The 15,721-nt window shown below is 45.4% G+C and overlaps 1 protein-coding gene across 2 annotated transcripts in view; it reads left to right on the forward strand.

The window, feature by feature from the left end:
* The window catches only part of CDKL2 (cyclin dependent kinase like 2), a 178,723-nt gene extending 163,344 nt beyond the window's left edge, over window positions 1–15,379 (forward strand). For both annotated transcript variants that reach the window (XM_063916747.1, XM_063916739.1), the window contains exon 13: window positions 12,894–15,379. In XM_063916747.1, the coding sequence (XP_063772817.1) occupies window positions 12,894–12,962 (69 nt within the window). In that variant the 3' untranslated portion in view covers window positions 12,963–15,379. The remainder of the gene's footprint in view (window positions 1–12,893) is intronic.
* The last annotated feature ends 342 nt before the right edge of the window (window positions 15,380–15,721 follow it).

The raw sequence follows: 15,721 nt of genomic DNA on the forward strand, positions 1-15,721 counted from the left end.
AGGCTCTGACAACGTCCAACAACTTGGAGTCCTCCAAGTCGCTAGTGGCCGCAGGCACCACAATAGGTTGGTTCAGATGAAATGCTGATACCACTTTAGGGAGAAAATGCGGACGAGTCCGCAGTTCTGCCCTATCCGAATGGAAGATTAGATAAGGACTTTTATAAGATAAAGCCGCCAATTCAGATACTCTCCTGGCAGAGGCCAGGGCTAGTAACATAGTCACTTTCAATGTGAGATATTTCAAATCCACCTTTTTCAATGGTTCAAACCAATGGGATTTGAGGAAATCTAAAACTACATTTAGATCCCACGGTGCCACCGGAGGCACCACAGGAGGCTGTATATGCAGTACTCCCTTGACAAAAGTCTGGACCTCAGGGACAGAGGCCAATTCTTTTTGGAAGAATATTTACAGGGCCGAAATTTGAACCTTAATGGATCCCAATTTGAGACCCATAGATAATCCTGATTGCAGGAAATGTAGGAAACGACCCAGTTGGAATTCCTCCGTCGGAACCCTCCGATCCTCGCACCACGCTACATATTTTCGCCAAATGCGGTGATAATGTTTCACGGTGACTTCCTTCCGTGCCTTAATCAAGGTAGGAATGACTTCTTCTGGAATGCCTTTCCCTTTTAGGATCTGGCGTTCAACCGCCATGCCGTCAAACGCAGCCGCGGTAAGTCTTGAAAAAGACAGGGACCCTGCTGTAGCAGGTCCCTTCTCAGAGGTAGAGGCCACGGTTCGTCCGTGAGCATCTCTTGAAGTTCCGGATACCAAGTCCTTCTCGGCCAATCCGGAACCACTAGTATTGTTCTTACTCTTCTTTGCCGTATGATCTTCAATACCTTTGGTATGAGCGGCAGAGGAGGAAACACATACACTGACTGGTACACCCAAGGAGTTACCAGTGCGTCCACAGCTATTGCCTGTGGATCTCTTGACCTGGCGCAATATTTGTCCAGTTTCTTGTTGAGGCGAGACGCCATCATGTCTACAATTGGTCTTTCCCAACGGTCTATTAACATGTTGAAGACTTCTGGATGTAGACCCCACTCTCCCGGATGAAGATCGTGTCTGCTGAGGAAGTCTGCTTCCCAGTTGTCCACGCCCGGGATGAACACTGCTGACAGTGCTATCACGTGATTCTCCGCCCAGCGAAGAATCTTGGCAGCTTCTGCCATTGCACTCCTGCTTCTTGTGCCGCCCTGCCTGTTTACATGGGCGACCGCCGTGATGTTGTCCGACTGAATCAACACCGGCTTTCCTTGCAGGAGAAGTTCCGCCTGGCTTAGAGCATTGTAGATTGCTCTTAGTTCCAGAATGTTTATGTGAAGAGACTTTTCCAGACTCGTCCATACTCCCTGGAAGTTTCTTCCTTGTGTGACTGCTCCCCAGCCTCTCAGGCTGGCGTCCGTGGTCACCAGGATCCAATCCTGAATGCCGAATCTGCGGCCTTCTAATAGGTGAGCCTTCTGCAACCACCACAGAAGTGACACCCTTGTCTTTGGTGACAGGGTTATTCGCAGGTGCATCTGCAGATGCGACCCTGACCATTTGTCCAACAGATCCCTTTGGAATATTCTTGCATGGAATCTGCCGAATGGAATTGCTTCGTAAGAAGCCACCATTTTTCCCAGGACTCTTGTGCATTGATGTACTGACACTTTTCCTGGTTTTAGGAGGTTCCTGACCAGATCGGATAACTCCTTGGCTTTTTCCTCTGGAAGGAAAACCTTTTTCTGAACCGTGTCCAGAATCATTCCTAGGAACAGCAGACGAGTTGTCGGGATTAAATGGGATTTTGGAATATTCAGAATCCACCCGTGTTGTCTTAGCACCTCTTGAGATAGTGCTAAAGCTGTCTCCAGCTGTTCTCTGGACCTTGCCCTTATTAGGAGATCGTCCAAGTATGGGATAACTAATACGCCTTTTCTTCGAAGAAGAATCATCATCTCGGCCATTACCTTGGTAAAGACCCGAGGCGCCGTGGACAATCCGAACGGCAGCGTCTGAAACTGATAGTGACAGTTTTGAACAATGAACCTGAGGTACCCCTGGTGTGCGGGGTAAATCGGAACGTGTAGATACGCATCCTTGATGTCCAAGGATACCATAAAGTCCCCTTCTTCCAGGTTCGCTATCACTGCTCTGAGTGACTCCATCTTGAACTTGAACTTTTTTATGTAGAGGTTCAAGGACTTCAGATTTAGAATAGGCCTTACCGAGCCATCCGGCTTCGGTACCACAAATAGAGTGGAATAATACCCCTTTCCTTGTTGTAATAGGGGTACTTTGACTATCACCTGCTGAGCGCACAGCTTGTGAATGGCTTCCAACACCCTCTCCCTTTCGGAAGAGACGGTTGGTAAGGCAGACTTCAGGAAACGATGAGGAGGATCCGTCTCTAATTCCAACCTGTACCCCTGAGATATTATCTGCAGGATCCAGGGGTCTACCTGCGAGTGAGCCCACTGCGCGCTGTAATTTTTGAGACGGCCCCCCACTGTCCCCGAGCCCGCTTGAGAGGCCCCAGCGTCATGCTGAGGTTTTTGCAGGAGCCGGGGAGGGCTTCTGTTCCTGGGAAGGAGCTGCCTGTTGGTGTCTCTTCCCTCTTCCTCTGCCTCGTGGCAGGTACGACAAGCCCTTTGCTCTCTTATTTTTGTAGGAGCGAAAAGGCTGCGGTTGAAAGGTCGGTGCCTTTCTCTGTTGGGGAGTGACTTGAGGTAAAAAAGTGGATTTCCCGGCAGTAGCCGTGGCCACCAAGTCTGATAGACCAACTCCAAATAACTCCTCCCCTTTATACGGCAAAACCTCCATGTGACGTTTTGAATCCGCATCGCCTGTCCACTGTCGTGTCCATAAGGCTCTTCTGGCTGAAATGGACATAGCACTCACCCGAGATGCCAGTGTGCAAATATCCCTCTGTGCATCACGCATATAGATAAATGCATCCTTTATTTGTTCTAACGACAGTAAAACATTGTCCCTATCTAGGGTATCAATATTTTCAATCAGGGATTCTGACCAAACTACTCCAGCACTGCACATCCAGGCAGTTGCTATAGCTGGTCGTAGTATAACACCTGCATGTGTGTATATATTCTTTTGAATAACTTCCATCTTTCTATCTGATGGATCCTTAAGTGCGGCCGTCTCAGGAGAGGGTAACGCCACTTGTTTGGATAAGCGTGTGAGCGCCTTGTCCACCTTAGGGGGTGTTTCCCAGCGCGCCCTAACCTCTGGCGGGAAAGGGTATAATGCCAATAACTTTTTTGAAATTATCAACTTTTTATCAGGAGCAACCCACGCTTCATCACACACGTCATTTAATTCTTCTGATTCAGGAAAAACTGTTTGTAGTTTTTTCACACCATACATAATACCCTGTTTTACGGTATCTGTAGTATCAGCTAAATGTAACGTCTCCTTCATTGCCAAAATCATATAACGTGTGGCCCTACTGGAAAATACGTTTGAATTTCTACCGTCGTCACTGGAATCAGTGCCCGTGTCTGGGTCTGTGTCGACCGACTGAGGCAAAGGGCGTTTTACAGCCCCTGACGGTGTTTGAGGCGCCTGGACAGGCATTAATTGATTGTCCGGCCGCCTCATGTCCTCAACTGACTGTTTAAGGGAAGATAAACCATCACGTAATTCCACAAATAAAGGCATCCATTCTGGTGTCGACCCCCTGGGGGGTGACATCTGCATATTTGGCAATTGCTCCGCCTCCACACCAATATCGTCCTCATACATGTCGACACCACGTACCGACACACACCGCAAACTCACAGGGAATGCTCTAATGAAGACAGGACCCACTAGCCCTTTTGGGGAGACAGAGGGAGAGTCTGCCAGCACACACCACAAAGCGCTATATATACAAGGGATATCCTTATATTAAGTGCTCCCTTATAGCTGCTTTAATATATATATATATAGCCATTAATGTGCCCCCCCTCTCTGTTTTACCCTGTTTCTGTAGTGCAGTGCAGGGGAGAGACCTGGGAGCCGTTCTGACCAGCGGAGCTGTGACAGAAAATGGCGCCGTGTGCTGAGGAGATAGGCCCCGCCCCTTTTTCGGCGGGTTCTTCTCCCGCTATTTTTCCAGTCAGGCAGGGGTTAAATATCTCCATATAGCCCCTATGGGCTATATGTGAGGTATTTTTAGCCTTGTATAAGGTTTATATTTGCCTCTCAGAGCGCCCCCCCCCAGCGCTCTGCACCCTCAGTGACTGCCCAGTGAAGTGTGCTGAGAGGAAAATGGCGCACAGCTGCAGTGCTGTGCGCTACCTTATGAAGACTGAGGAGTCTTCAGCCGCCGGTTTCCGGACCTCTTCACGCTTCAGCATCTGCAAGGGGGTCGGCGGCGCGGCTCCGGGACCGGACTCCACGGCTGGGCCTGTGTTCGATCCCTCTGGAGCTAATGGTGTCCAGTAGCCAAGCAGCAAATCCACTCTGCATGCAGGTGAGTTTACTACTTTCCCCCTAAGTCCCACGTTGCAGTGATCCTGTTGCCAGCAGGACTCACTGTAAAGAAAAAAACCTAAACTAAACTTTCTCTAAGCAGCTCTTTAGGAGAGCCACCTAGATTGCACCCTTCTCGTTCGGGCACAAAATCTAACTGGAGTCTGGAGGAGGGTCATAGGGGGAGGAGCCAGTGCACACCACCTGACCTAGTAAAGCTTTACTTTTTTGTGCCCTGTCTCCTGCGGAGCCGCTATTCCCCATGGTCCTTTCAGGAACCCCAGCATCCACTTAGGACGATAGAGAAAAAGGTATTTCTCATGCGCTCAACTCTGCCTAGCCCTTGCCTCTAGCCTACATGCTAACCCAGTTGCCACCTAGTTACACACATTTAGCTGCAAGTGTCCCTTGCACAACTCTCTCCAGAACCTGACACACTCTCAGTTGATGAAATTGCCACATCTGCAAAACGACTTGTCTGCAAACCTGAATCCAGCCCAATATGTGGCCCTCCTTTTGCTACAGATGCACCCATTTCCTATTAGAAGATAATCATTTTTGCATTCCATAATACAGATCCATTTACACAAAAATAGATGCATGCCTTAACAACATCTATAAAACTACATTACCTCTGTGCTAATAATGTGAGAGAGAGAGAGAGAGAGAGAGAGAGAGAGAGAGAGAGAGAGAGAGAGAGAGTTGATATGGCACAAATCACACATCATACTAAAACATTAGTTACAATTACAAAAATAAATGTAATTAAGTTGACCGTTCAAAATGAATATATAACTTAAGGAATAAACATGAGATTCACATAAAAGGTGTACACCATCACAACTGAACCATCTGTTCTGTTGATAATTAAATATATGTCTGAAATAGATATACCTGTTCAGGCAGGTGGATCTTTATATACTAAATGTAGCAGGTAATAATAGAGTTATATTTGTAGTTGTATCCACACCAGTAGCAGGTTCTCAGCGAATGCATTATTATAAGTAGTCCAGGTGTTACATAACACAGTCTAAAGGTGCATACTCATGGTGAGATATTAACCATTGGGCCCTACACACTGGCAGATCCGCCGCCGAGCTGCCCAACGGCAGATACAGCCGGCGGGCGACCCGGCAGCGGGAGGGCAGTGATGGGGGGACTGCTATGGGGCTCCATAGCAGTGCAGGCAAATATGGACGAGATCATCCATATTGGCCTGCATGCACAAGCGACGGGGCACCAGCGATAAACGAGCGTGGAGCTGCACATCGTTCATCGTTGCTGCCTCCACACTGAAAGATATGAACGGTATCTCATTCATTAATGAACGAGATCGTTCATATCTTTCAGTATTCCCGCCCAGTGTGTAGGGCCCATTAGTGCCGATTTTGACTTTGCGATTTCCCTTGAACTCCCCGGAGCCGAGAACCACCAATTTCTCATACGTCCTAGAGTATGCTGGGGATGACATCAAGACCATGGGGTATAGACGGGATCCGCAGGAGACATGGGCACTCTAAAGACTTTTCATTGGGTGTGAACTGGCTCCTCCCTCTATGCCCCTCCTCCAGACCTCAGTTTTAGAAATGTGCCCAGGTCGACTGGATGCACTCTGAAGAGCTCTACTGAGTTTCTCTGAAAAGACTTATGTTAGGTTTTTTATTTTCAGGGAGATCTGCTGACATCAGACTCCCTGCTTCGTGGGACTGAGGGGGCAGAAGTAGGAACCAACTTCCTGAATAGTTGCATGGCTCTGCTTCTGGCTGACAGGACACCATTAGCTCCTGAAGGGAACTGAATGCTAGCCGTGCCTAGATGCTCACTCCCACGGCATGCCGTCACCCCCCTCACAGAGCCAGAAGTCAGAAGACAGGTGAGTATGAGAAGAATGATCTTCTATCAAGTAAGTGACGGCTGAGGTGCGGCGCAGCTGGCGGGAGCGCAGCGCGCCATTGCTGCCCACACATACAGGCACTACAGGGTGCAGGGCGCGGGGGCGCCCTGGGCAGCAAGAAAAATACCTCAAACTGGCTAAAAGGGGGCATAAGATGCCGCTGGCACAGCCCTACCCCCGCCAGTATAAATAATAGGTCATATACTGAGTGTAAGGATGCGCCATTGTGGGGGCGGAGCTTCTTCCTCAGGCAGACAGCACACTACTCAGCGCCATTTTCTCTCTCTCCTCAGGCTGCAGAGAACAGCTGGTCCTCTCCTCCACTTCTGACAAGTACAGGGTGCTTTAAAGGGGGGGGGGGGGGGGGCACAAAGCGATTGTGGTGCATTTGATAGTGTACATTACTATTTAAAAGCGCTTTTGGGCTGTGGACATACTGTGTTCACAGGCAATACTGGCGCTGGGTTTGTGAACTGGCTGCTCCTATCCTGTGTCCCTCTGACAGATTTTACTGTGGATCTGTCCCCAAAATAAGTCCCAGTGTGTCTGTGAGTGTGGTGTACACGTGTGAGGCATGTCTGAGGCAGGGAGTTCCTCCCCGGAGGAAGCCATTTTAGGGACACAGAGTTGTAATGTGGTGGCGCTACCGGCACACCAAGAGCCTGCATGGGTGAAAGAGCTACGTGACATTATGCATCTGATTAACCGTAGATTGAATAAGTCTGAATCTAAGGCTGCATACTGGAGAAAATCTGTGGAAGATGTGATTTTTCAGGATGCTGTTATTCCTTATGCGGGGGGCCCCTCTGGGTCACATAAGAGACCATTTGCAAATGTTGTAAACACTAATACCGACACGGATTCTGATTCTTGTGTCGACGATAGTGAATCCAGAGAGATAGATCATAAATTGGCAAAAAGTATACAATATATGATTGTGGCTATAAGGGACGTGTTAGAGGTTACAGAAAGCACTCCTGTACCTCAGGAAAAAGCTTATTTATGTAAGGAAAAGAAATCCAAAGTCACGTTCCCTCCTTCACACGAACTAAATGCTCTGTTTGAAGGGATGTGGGTGAATCCTGATAAAAAATTTCGTATTCCCAAAAGGATTCACATAGCTTATCCTATCCCGGTCGAAGACAGGAAAAAATGGGAGTCACCCCCTGTGTTAGACAGTGCACTTTCCAGGTTGACAAAGAAGGTAATTCTATTGTATATGCACAAGGAGAAAAGTATGACTCTTGTTTGGGCGCACTCTTGTTAAATTATCTAAGTGTTAGTCGATAAGTGATGTGCCTAAAGATTGATAACGTAGTCTTTTAATTCTGCTCTGGGCGCACCGCCATACGGACAGATAGGAATTTCCAATAATTATTGTCCATCTCTGGCCCCTATATGATTACGTGTGTACTTTGAATCTAGGTCGGTGCAGGATCCAAAACCCTCCTGTGTAAAGAAGGTAATTCTCCCTACACCTGGCACAGCTTCTCTTAAAGAGCCGGTAAACCGCAAAATGGAAACGACATTGAAATCCATTTATGTTACCAATGGTACACTGCTCAGGCCCACTATTGCCTGTGCATGGGTGAGTCGCGCTATTGAAAAATGGTCAGAAAGCGTGTCATCAGAAATTGACACAATTGATAAAGATGAGATACTCCTTAAGTTAGGGAATATCAAGGACGCTGCCGTCTACATGCTGGAAGCAATGAAGGATATTGGACTCTTGAGTTCACAAGCCGCTACAATGGCAGTATCGGCTAGGCGGGCATTGTGGATTTGCCAGAAGAACGCGGATGCAGATGCCAAAATAAACATGGAGGCTCTCACATATAAAGGTGAGGCCTTATTTGGTGATGGCCTGGATGCATTAGTCTCGGCGGCTACCGCAGGTAAGTCAGCATTTTTGCCCTCTGTGCCTTCACCGGCAAAATAGACCTATCACCCGAAAATGCAGTCCTTTCGGCCCAATAAATACAAAAAGACGAGAGGTTCCCCCTTCATTGCAGGTAGGGGAAGGGGAAAGAAGCCCACACCGGCTCCAGGTTGCCAAGAGCAAAAGTCTACCCCTAATTCTGCCAAATCCCCAGGCAGCTCGGGTGGGGGCACGTCTCAAACTCTTCAGCCAGGATTGGATTCTGTCTGGCCTGGACCCCTGGGTGTTGCAAATAGTATCCCAGGGATACAAACTAGAGTTTCAAGACGTTCCCCCATGCCGATTTTTCAAATCGACCTTGCCAGCTTCTCTGCCAGAGAGAGAAGCAGTAACAGCGGCAATCCAAAAATTATATCAAGACCAGGTCATAGTCCTGGTACTGTTGTCACAACAAGGGCGGGGTTTTCATTCATGCCTCTTTGTTGTTCCGAAGCCAGACGGCTCGGTCAGACCGATCCTAAATCTAAAAGATCTGAATTTATTCCTGAAAAAGTTCAAGTTTAAGATGGAATCACTTCGGGCGGTGATTGCCAGTCTGTAGGAGGGGGACTACTTAGTGTCGGTGGACATAAAGGATGCTTACCTACATGTTCCCATTTATCCTCCTCACCAGGCTTATCTGAGATTCACGATTCAGGATTGCCATTACTAATTTCAGACGTCACCTTTCGGTCTCTCCACGGCGCCGAGGGTATTCACCAAGGTGATGGCGGAGATGATGGTCCTCCTTCGTCAGAAAGGAGTCAATATAATCCCTTATCTGGACGACCTCCTGATAAAGGCGAGATCCAGGGAGCAGTTATTACAAAACATATTCCTCTCCCTGTCAATACTCCAACAACACGGGTGGATCATAAATTACCCAAAGTCACAGTTGGAACCGACGATAAGGTTGTCTTTCCTCGGGATGATTCTGGACACAGAAGTTCAGAGAGTATTTCTTCCCTTGGAAAAGGCTCTGGAAATTCAGAAAATGGTAAAACAGATATTGAAACCATCAAGTGTGTCGATCCATCAGTGCATTCAGTTGTTGGGGAAGATGGTGGCGGCCTACGAGGCCATACAGTTTGGCAGGTTCCATGCCAGAGTATTCCAGTGGGACCTGTTGGACAAGTGGTTGGGGTCACACCTACACATGCACAGAAAGATAATCCTGTCATCAAAAAACAGGATTTCGCTCCTATGGTGGTTACACAGCTCTCACCTGCTAGAGGGACGCAGGTTCGGGATTCAGGACTGGGTTCTAGTAACCACGGATGCAAGTCTCCGAGGCTGGGGAGCAATCTCTCAGGGAGAAAACTTCCAGGGACGTTGGTCACAACAGGAAGCCTGCCTTCACATAAACGTTCTGGAGCTAAGAGCCATTTACAATGGCCTTCAACAAGCGGTACATCTTCCTCAAGACCGTCCCGTGCAGATCCAGGAAGACAATGTAACAGCAGTCGCATACATAAACAGGCAGGGCGGAATGAAAAGCAGAGCAGCAATGGCAGAGGCGACAAAAATCCTCCGCTGGGCAGAAAAACATCTACAAGCTCTGTCGGCAATATTCATTCCAGGAGTAGACAACTGGGAAGCAGACTTCCTCAGCAGACACGATCTCCATCCAGGAGAGTGGGGGCTCCACCAAGAAGTCTTCGCAGAGGTGACAAGTCTTTGGGGAGTTCCTCAAATAGACATGATGGCGTCTCGTCTCAACAAGAAGCTTCAGAGATACTGTTCCAGGTCGAGAGACCCTCAAGCAGTAGCAGTGGATGCACTGGTGACCCAGTGGGTGTTTCCGTCAGTGTATGTTTTCCCTCTACTTCCGCTGATCCCAAAAGTACTCAGGATCATAAGAAAGACAAGGGTTCGAGCAATCTTCATTGCCCCAAACTGGCCAAGAAGGGCTTGGTACCTAGATTTTCAGCAGTTACTCATAGGAGATCCTCTGCCTTTTCCACTTCGGGAGGACCTGCTGCAGCAGGGGCCGTGTGTGTACCAAGACTTACCGCGGCTACGTTTGACGGCATGGCTGTTGAGCGCAGTATCCTAGCCAGGAAGGGTATTCCTAAGGAGGTCATCCCCACCCTTATTCAGGCCAGAAAGGGAGTAATGTCACAGCATTACCACCGTATTTGGAGAAAATATGTGTCTTGGTGTGAATCCAAGAAAGAACCTACGGAAGAGTTTCACTTAGGACGTTTTCTCCATTTTTTTGCAGGATGGTGTGGAGGCGGGCCTACGATTGGGATCAATCAAGGTCCAGATTTCGGCCTTGTCAGTGTTCTTCCAAAAACAATTGGCCTCTCTTCCAGAGGTTCAGACCTTCGTGAAAGGGGTTCTGCACATCCAACCTCCATTCGTGCCTCCAGTGGCACCATGGGACCTTAACGTGGTATTGCAGTTCCTTCAATCGGATTGGTTTGAGCCTCTACAAAAGATAGAGTTGAAGTTTCTCACTTGGAAAGTGGTGATGCTTTTGGCATTGGCATCCGCAAGGTGGGTGTCTGAATTGGGGGCCTTGTCTCACAGGAGCCCTTACCTGATTTTCCATGAAGATAGGGCATTTTCTTCCAAAGGTGGTTTCTGCTTTTCACATAAACCAACCTATTGTGGTGCCAGTAGTTACTGACACATTCACTGATTCAAAGTCTCTAGATGTGGTTAGAGCTTTGAAAATCTATGTTGCTAGAACAGCTCGTATACGGAAAACAGAGGCTCTGTTTGTCCTGTATGATCACAAGATTGGCTGTCCTGCTTCCAACCAGACTATTGCACGTTGGATTAGAAATACGATTCAGCAAGCTCATACTACGGCTGGATTGCCGTTACCGACGTCGGTAAAGGCCCACTCCACTAGGAAGGTGGGCTCATCCTGGGCGGCTGCCCGGGGGTCTCGGCATTACAACTTTGCCGAGCCACTACTTGGTCAGGGTCAAACACATTTGCTAAGTTCTACAAGTTTGACACCTTGGCCGATGAGTACCTAAAGTTTGGTCAATCGGTGCTGCAGGGTCATCCGCACTCTCCCGCCCGTACTGGAGCTTTGGTATAGACCCCATGGTCTTGATGTCGTCCCCAGCATCCTCTAGGACGTATGAGAAAATAGGATTTTGATAACCTACCGGTAAATCCTTTTCTCCTAGTCCGTAGAGGATGCTGGGCGCCCGTCCCAGTGCGTACTTTACCTGCAGTTTAGTTATTAGAGTTACACAAGTTGTGTTATCTTGGTTTCAGCATGTTGCTGCAATTAGTTCATGCCTGTTGGCGTGTGTTATGTTGAATGCCATGTGTGCGGCATGGTTGAGGGTGTGAGTTGGTAGATATCTCACCACTAGTTAAGTAATTCCTTTCCTCGAAATGTCAGTCTCCCTGGGCACAGTTCCTACAACTGAGGTCTGGAGGAGGGGCATAGAGGGAGGAGCTAGTTCACACCCAATGAAAATTCTTTAGCGTGCCCATGTCTCCTGCGGATCCCGTCTCTACCCCATGGTCTTGATGTCGTCCCCAGCATCCTCTACGGACTAGGAGAAAAGGATTTACCGGTAGGTTATCAAAATCCTATTATTGACTATCTTTACTTGCGGTTGACTATGTGCGATTTTGACTAATTGCCAATTTTGACTATACTATGTATATTGTACACAATATAGTCAAAATTGCCTTGCCTGCACAGTCTATTTTTCCTTGCAATACCACCCCGCAGGAGCTCGCATCGGTATCGCAAGCCGTGTACACACGGTGCGATATGTGCTAACTTTTCTTACGAATTTGACTATATAGTCAAAATCGTAAAATTACATTGCACTGTGTGTATGCACCTTAATACTCCATTATAGTACATAGGGGGTAATTCCAAGTTGATCGCAGCATTAAATTAGTTAGCAGTTGGGTAAAACCATGTGCACTGCCGGGGGGTCAGATATAACATTTGTAGAGAGAGTTAGATTTGGGTGGGTTATTTTGTTTCTGTGCAGGGTAAATACTGGCTGCTTTATTTTTACACTGCAATTTAGATTTCAGTTTGAACACACCCCACCTAAATCTAACTCTCTCTGCAAATGTTATATCTGCCCCCCTGCAGTGCACATGGTTTTGCCCTACTGCTAACAAATTTGATGCTGCGATCAACTCGGAATTACCCCCATAGTTGTTAAGCCTGTTCTGTGTGTAAAGATCCACCTGCCTGAACAGGTATATCTATTTGAGACGTATATTAATTATCAATAGATGGTTCAATTGTTTAATTGTGATGGTGTACACCTTTTATGTGAATCTCATGTTTATTCCTTAAGTTATATGTTAATTTTGACCAGTCAACTAACTAAATTTATTTTTGTAATTGTAACTTATGTTTTAGTATGGTGTGTGATTTCTGCTATATCAACTGTCTCTCACATTATTAGCACATAGGTAATGTCGTTTTCTAGTGCCTCTTTATAGAATTGTTTAGGTTTATATGTGCAACCACAAGCACATTTTATTCCCCTGCTGCTGAGTGGATAAATGTACAGTATGTAGATATTTAAGAAATGATTTTGCTATTATTGGTGCCAGGCTACTTATGAACCTTTTCAGCAATGTTTTTTTTCATGTATTTGCAGTTTTCAGGAAACTCAATACAAGACACTACAGATATAGCAGAAGCAAATTTTCCTCCAGTGGAATATTAACAGAACATTTCACAATAAGGACCCCTCACAAAAAGGACTCTGGATTATTCCAAACCATATGAGTTTGTGTTATGTAAAACAAAAATGCTGCCTGGTAAGGCTCAGTCTGACACAATGGGAAACCTTATAGTGGGTACACAATGCTGCATTGTTTTAATATAATCCATTATAACTTGCTTCAAAACACATTACTCAGTAAATGCTGCATAAGATGCTGACGCTGTCATTACTGTGGATATCTGCTCAATTCTGTATGATTAATATCTGGATAACATGCACCAGTTTCATCTATGGCTTCACTCATCCGAGACAAAGCTATTGGAATACACATTGCAACTCCAGATGAGAACTATTCTAATTGCAAATCACAGTCCACAAATCTACTTACTTTCAGACATTACTCTAATAGATTATAAGGGCTGTGAGGAGTGATATCATTACATGTAGAAAATCCTGTAAGATATATTATTTTATTGAGTAGTAATGCCATCATTTTTATTTGTAAATCAGTGGAAGTATGTGTCATGTGACTCATTTTCGAATTGTCCCAAGATGAAGGGAATAAACACAGATGTCTGGATCACCTCATTCAACTTGTGTTATTCTAATTTGAACCCTCTCCTGTAAAATATAGTACTATAAGAAGTTACTGTTTAGTGTACAGTATATGACACTTAAGGTGCATACACACAGTGAGATATTGACTAAGGGTATCTGGTCTATAGATCTACACTAAAAAGGTCAACAGTCAATAGGTCAACCACTAATGGTCGACAGGGTCAAAAGGTCGACAGGGTCAAAAGGTCAACAGGGTCAAAAGGTTAACAGTCACAAGGTCGATGAGCAAAAGGTCAACAGTCATGGTCGACACTACAAAAGGTCAAATGGTCAACCGGGTCAAAAGGTCGACACAAATTTTTATTTTATTTTGCTGCATTTACTATCCATGTCACAAACTATTATCTTTAGTAACTATGTGGCGAGCGAACGCATTTCAACAAATTGGGGTAAAAAAAATGTATAAACCCAAAACAACACCCAAAATTTTATTTTGTGTGTAGACCTTTTGACTGTCGACCTTTTTGCCCCTGCCGGCATTTTGATTGTTGACCTTTTGACAATGTTGACCTTTTGATTGTTGACCTTTTGATCCTGTTGACCTTTTGACTGTCGACCTTTTGACCCTGTCGACCTTTTGACTGTTGACTTTTTACGAGCAAAGCGAGCCCGCGAGGGGACGCATTTCAACAAATTGGGGTAAAAAAAAATTACAAACACAAAACATCCAAAATGTTATTTTGTGTGTCGACCTTTTGACTGCCGACCTTTTTGACCCTGCCGGCATTTTCATTGTTGACCTTTTGATTGTTGACCTTTTGATCCTGTTGACCTTTTGACTGTCGACCTTTTGACTGTCGACCTTTTTGACCCTGCCGGCATTTTGATTGTTGACCTTTTGGCAATGTCGACCTTTTGATTGTTGACCTTTTGATCCTGTTGACATTTTGACTGTCGACCTTTTGACTGTCGACCTTTTGACTGTCGACCTAATGACTCTCTATCTTTTTAATGTCTATCTTCTGTATGAGAACCTTGACTAAGTGACGATTTTGATTTTGTGATTTCCCTTGAACTCCCTGAAGCCCTGAACCACCGATATTATCTTTAATTGTGATTTTGATTATGTGCGATTTTGACTAGGTGCCAATTTTGACTATACTAAAAACTAGATTGTACACAATATAGTCAAAATTGCCTTGCCTGCACAGTCTATTATTTCTTGTGATACCGACCCCACGGGAGCGCACATCGGTATCGCAAGCGGTGTACCCACGGTGTGATATGTGCTAACTTTTCTTACGATTTGGACTCTATAGTCAAAATCGTAAGAAAACATTGCACCGTGTGTATACACCTTAACACTAGGTATCCCAGTAATAAAAATGTGCATAATACCTGATCTAATGAGAGATCAGATAGACAGTTTCATCAGTTTTCTGAGTAAATTACAGCGTTGCCTGGGGGGAACTTAATTTTGAAAGTTAATTTCTTTTTTGACACAAAAAATCTAGATAAAATTTTTATTTAGCTCTACTCAGACTTTAAGAGAATGAGCTGTAACCCAGTGTACCTGTATTACAGAAGCTATTAAGTGACAAAAATTAAGCATTTTAAAGGTTCTTAAAATCTATGGGGTATTTAAAAATACATACACTACAATATATAGTATGTGGCCCATTTTAAAAATATATGATTCTGTGATTACTTTTGCAAATATTTCCCAACAAGATTCAAATATTTTCCCTCAAACAATGTAAAACTGCATTGGTGTTATATAATATGTATGTAAGATTATTTCCAAAAATGTACAACCTAAATAAAATTTTACCTAAGCAGATTCCACTCTGCACAAAACATTTCTCGAATATTTTATTGAAAATAGTTGATGTTCTTTGCAGATTTGTCTGTATACCATTGAACGCGATGCAATATCTGAGTATTATTGGTGTGCCTAATAAAAGTTGTAGCTCTCTGGATGGCAGTTTTCAGTACAGCACATGTATGAAGAATACACTGCCCTACTACAGGGATCCTTTATTTAATCTATTTTTAATCTAAGTATGACAGATTTAAACATACTATTAATTTCTACTGTATATGTTAAAGTATGATATTTTGTATTTCATATTTATACAAGCCTAGACTACATTTACACACACCAGTGACGTGCAGTCAGGTGAGGCAGATTAGGTAGAGCC

This window comes from Pseudophryne corroboree, chromosome 1 (genome assembly GCF_028390025.1).
Source record: "Pseudophryne corroboree isolate aPseCor3 chromosome 1, aPseCor3.hap2, whole genome shotgun sequence".
Taxonomy (NCBI): Eukaryota; Metazoa; Chordata; class Amphibia; order Anura; family Myobatrachidae; genus Pseudophryne; species Pseudophryne corroboree.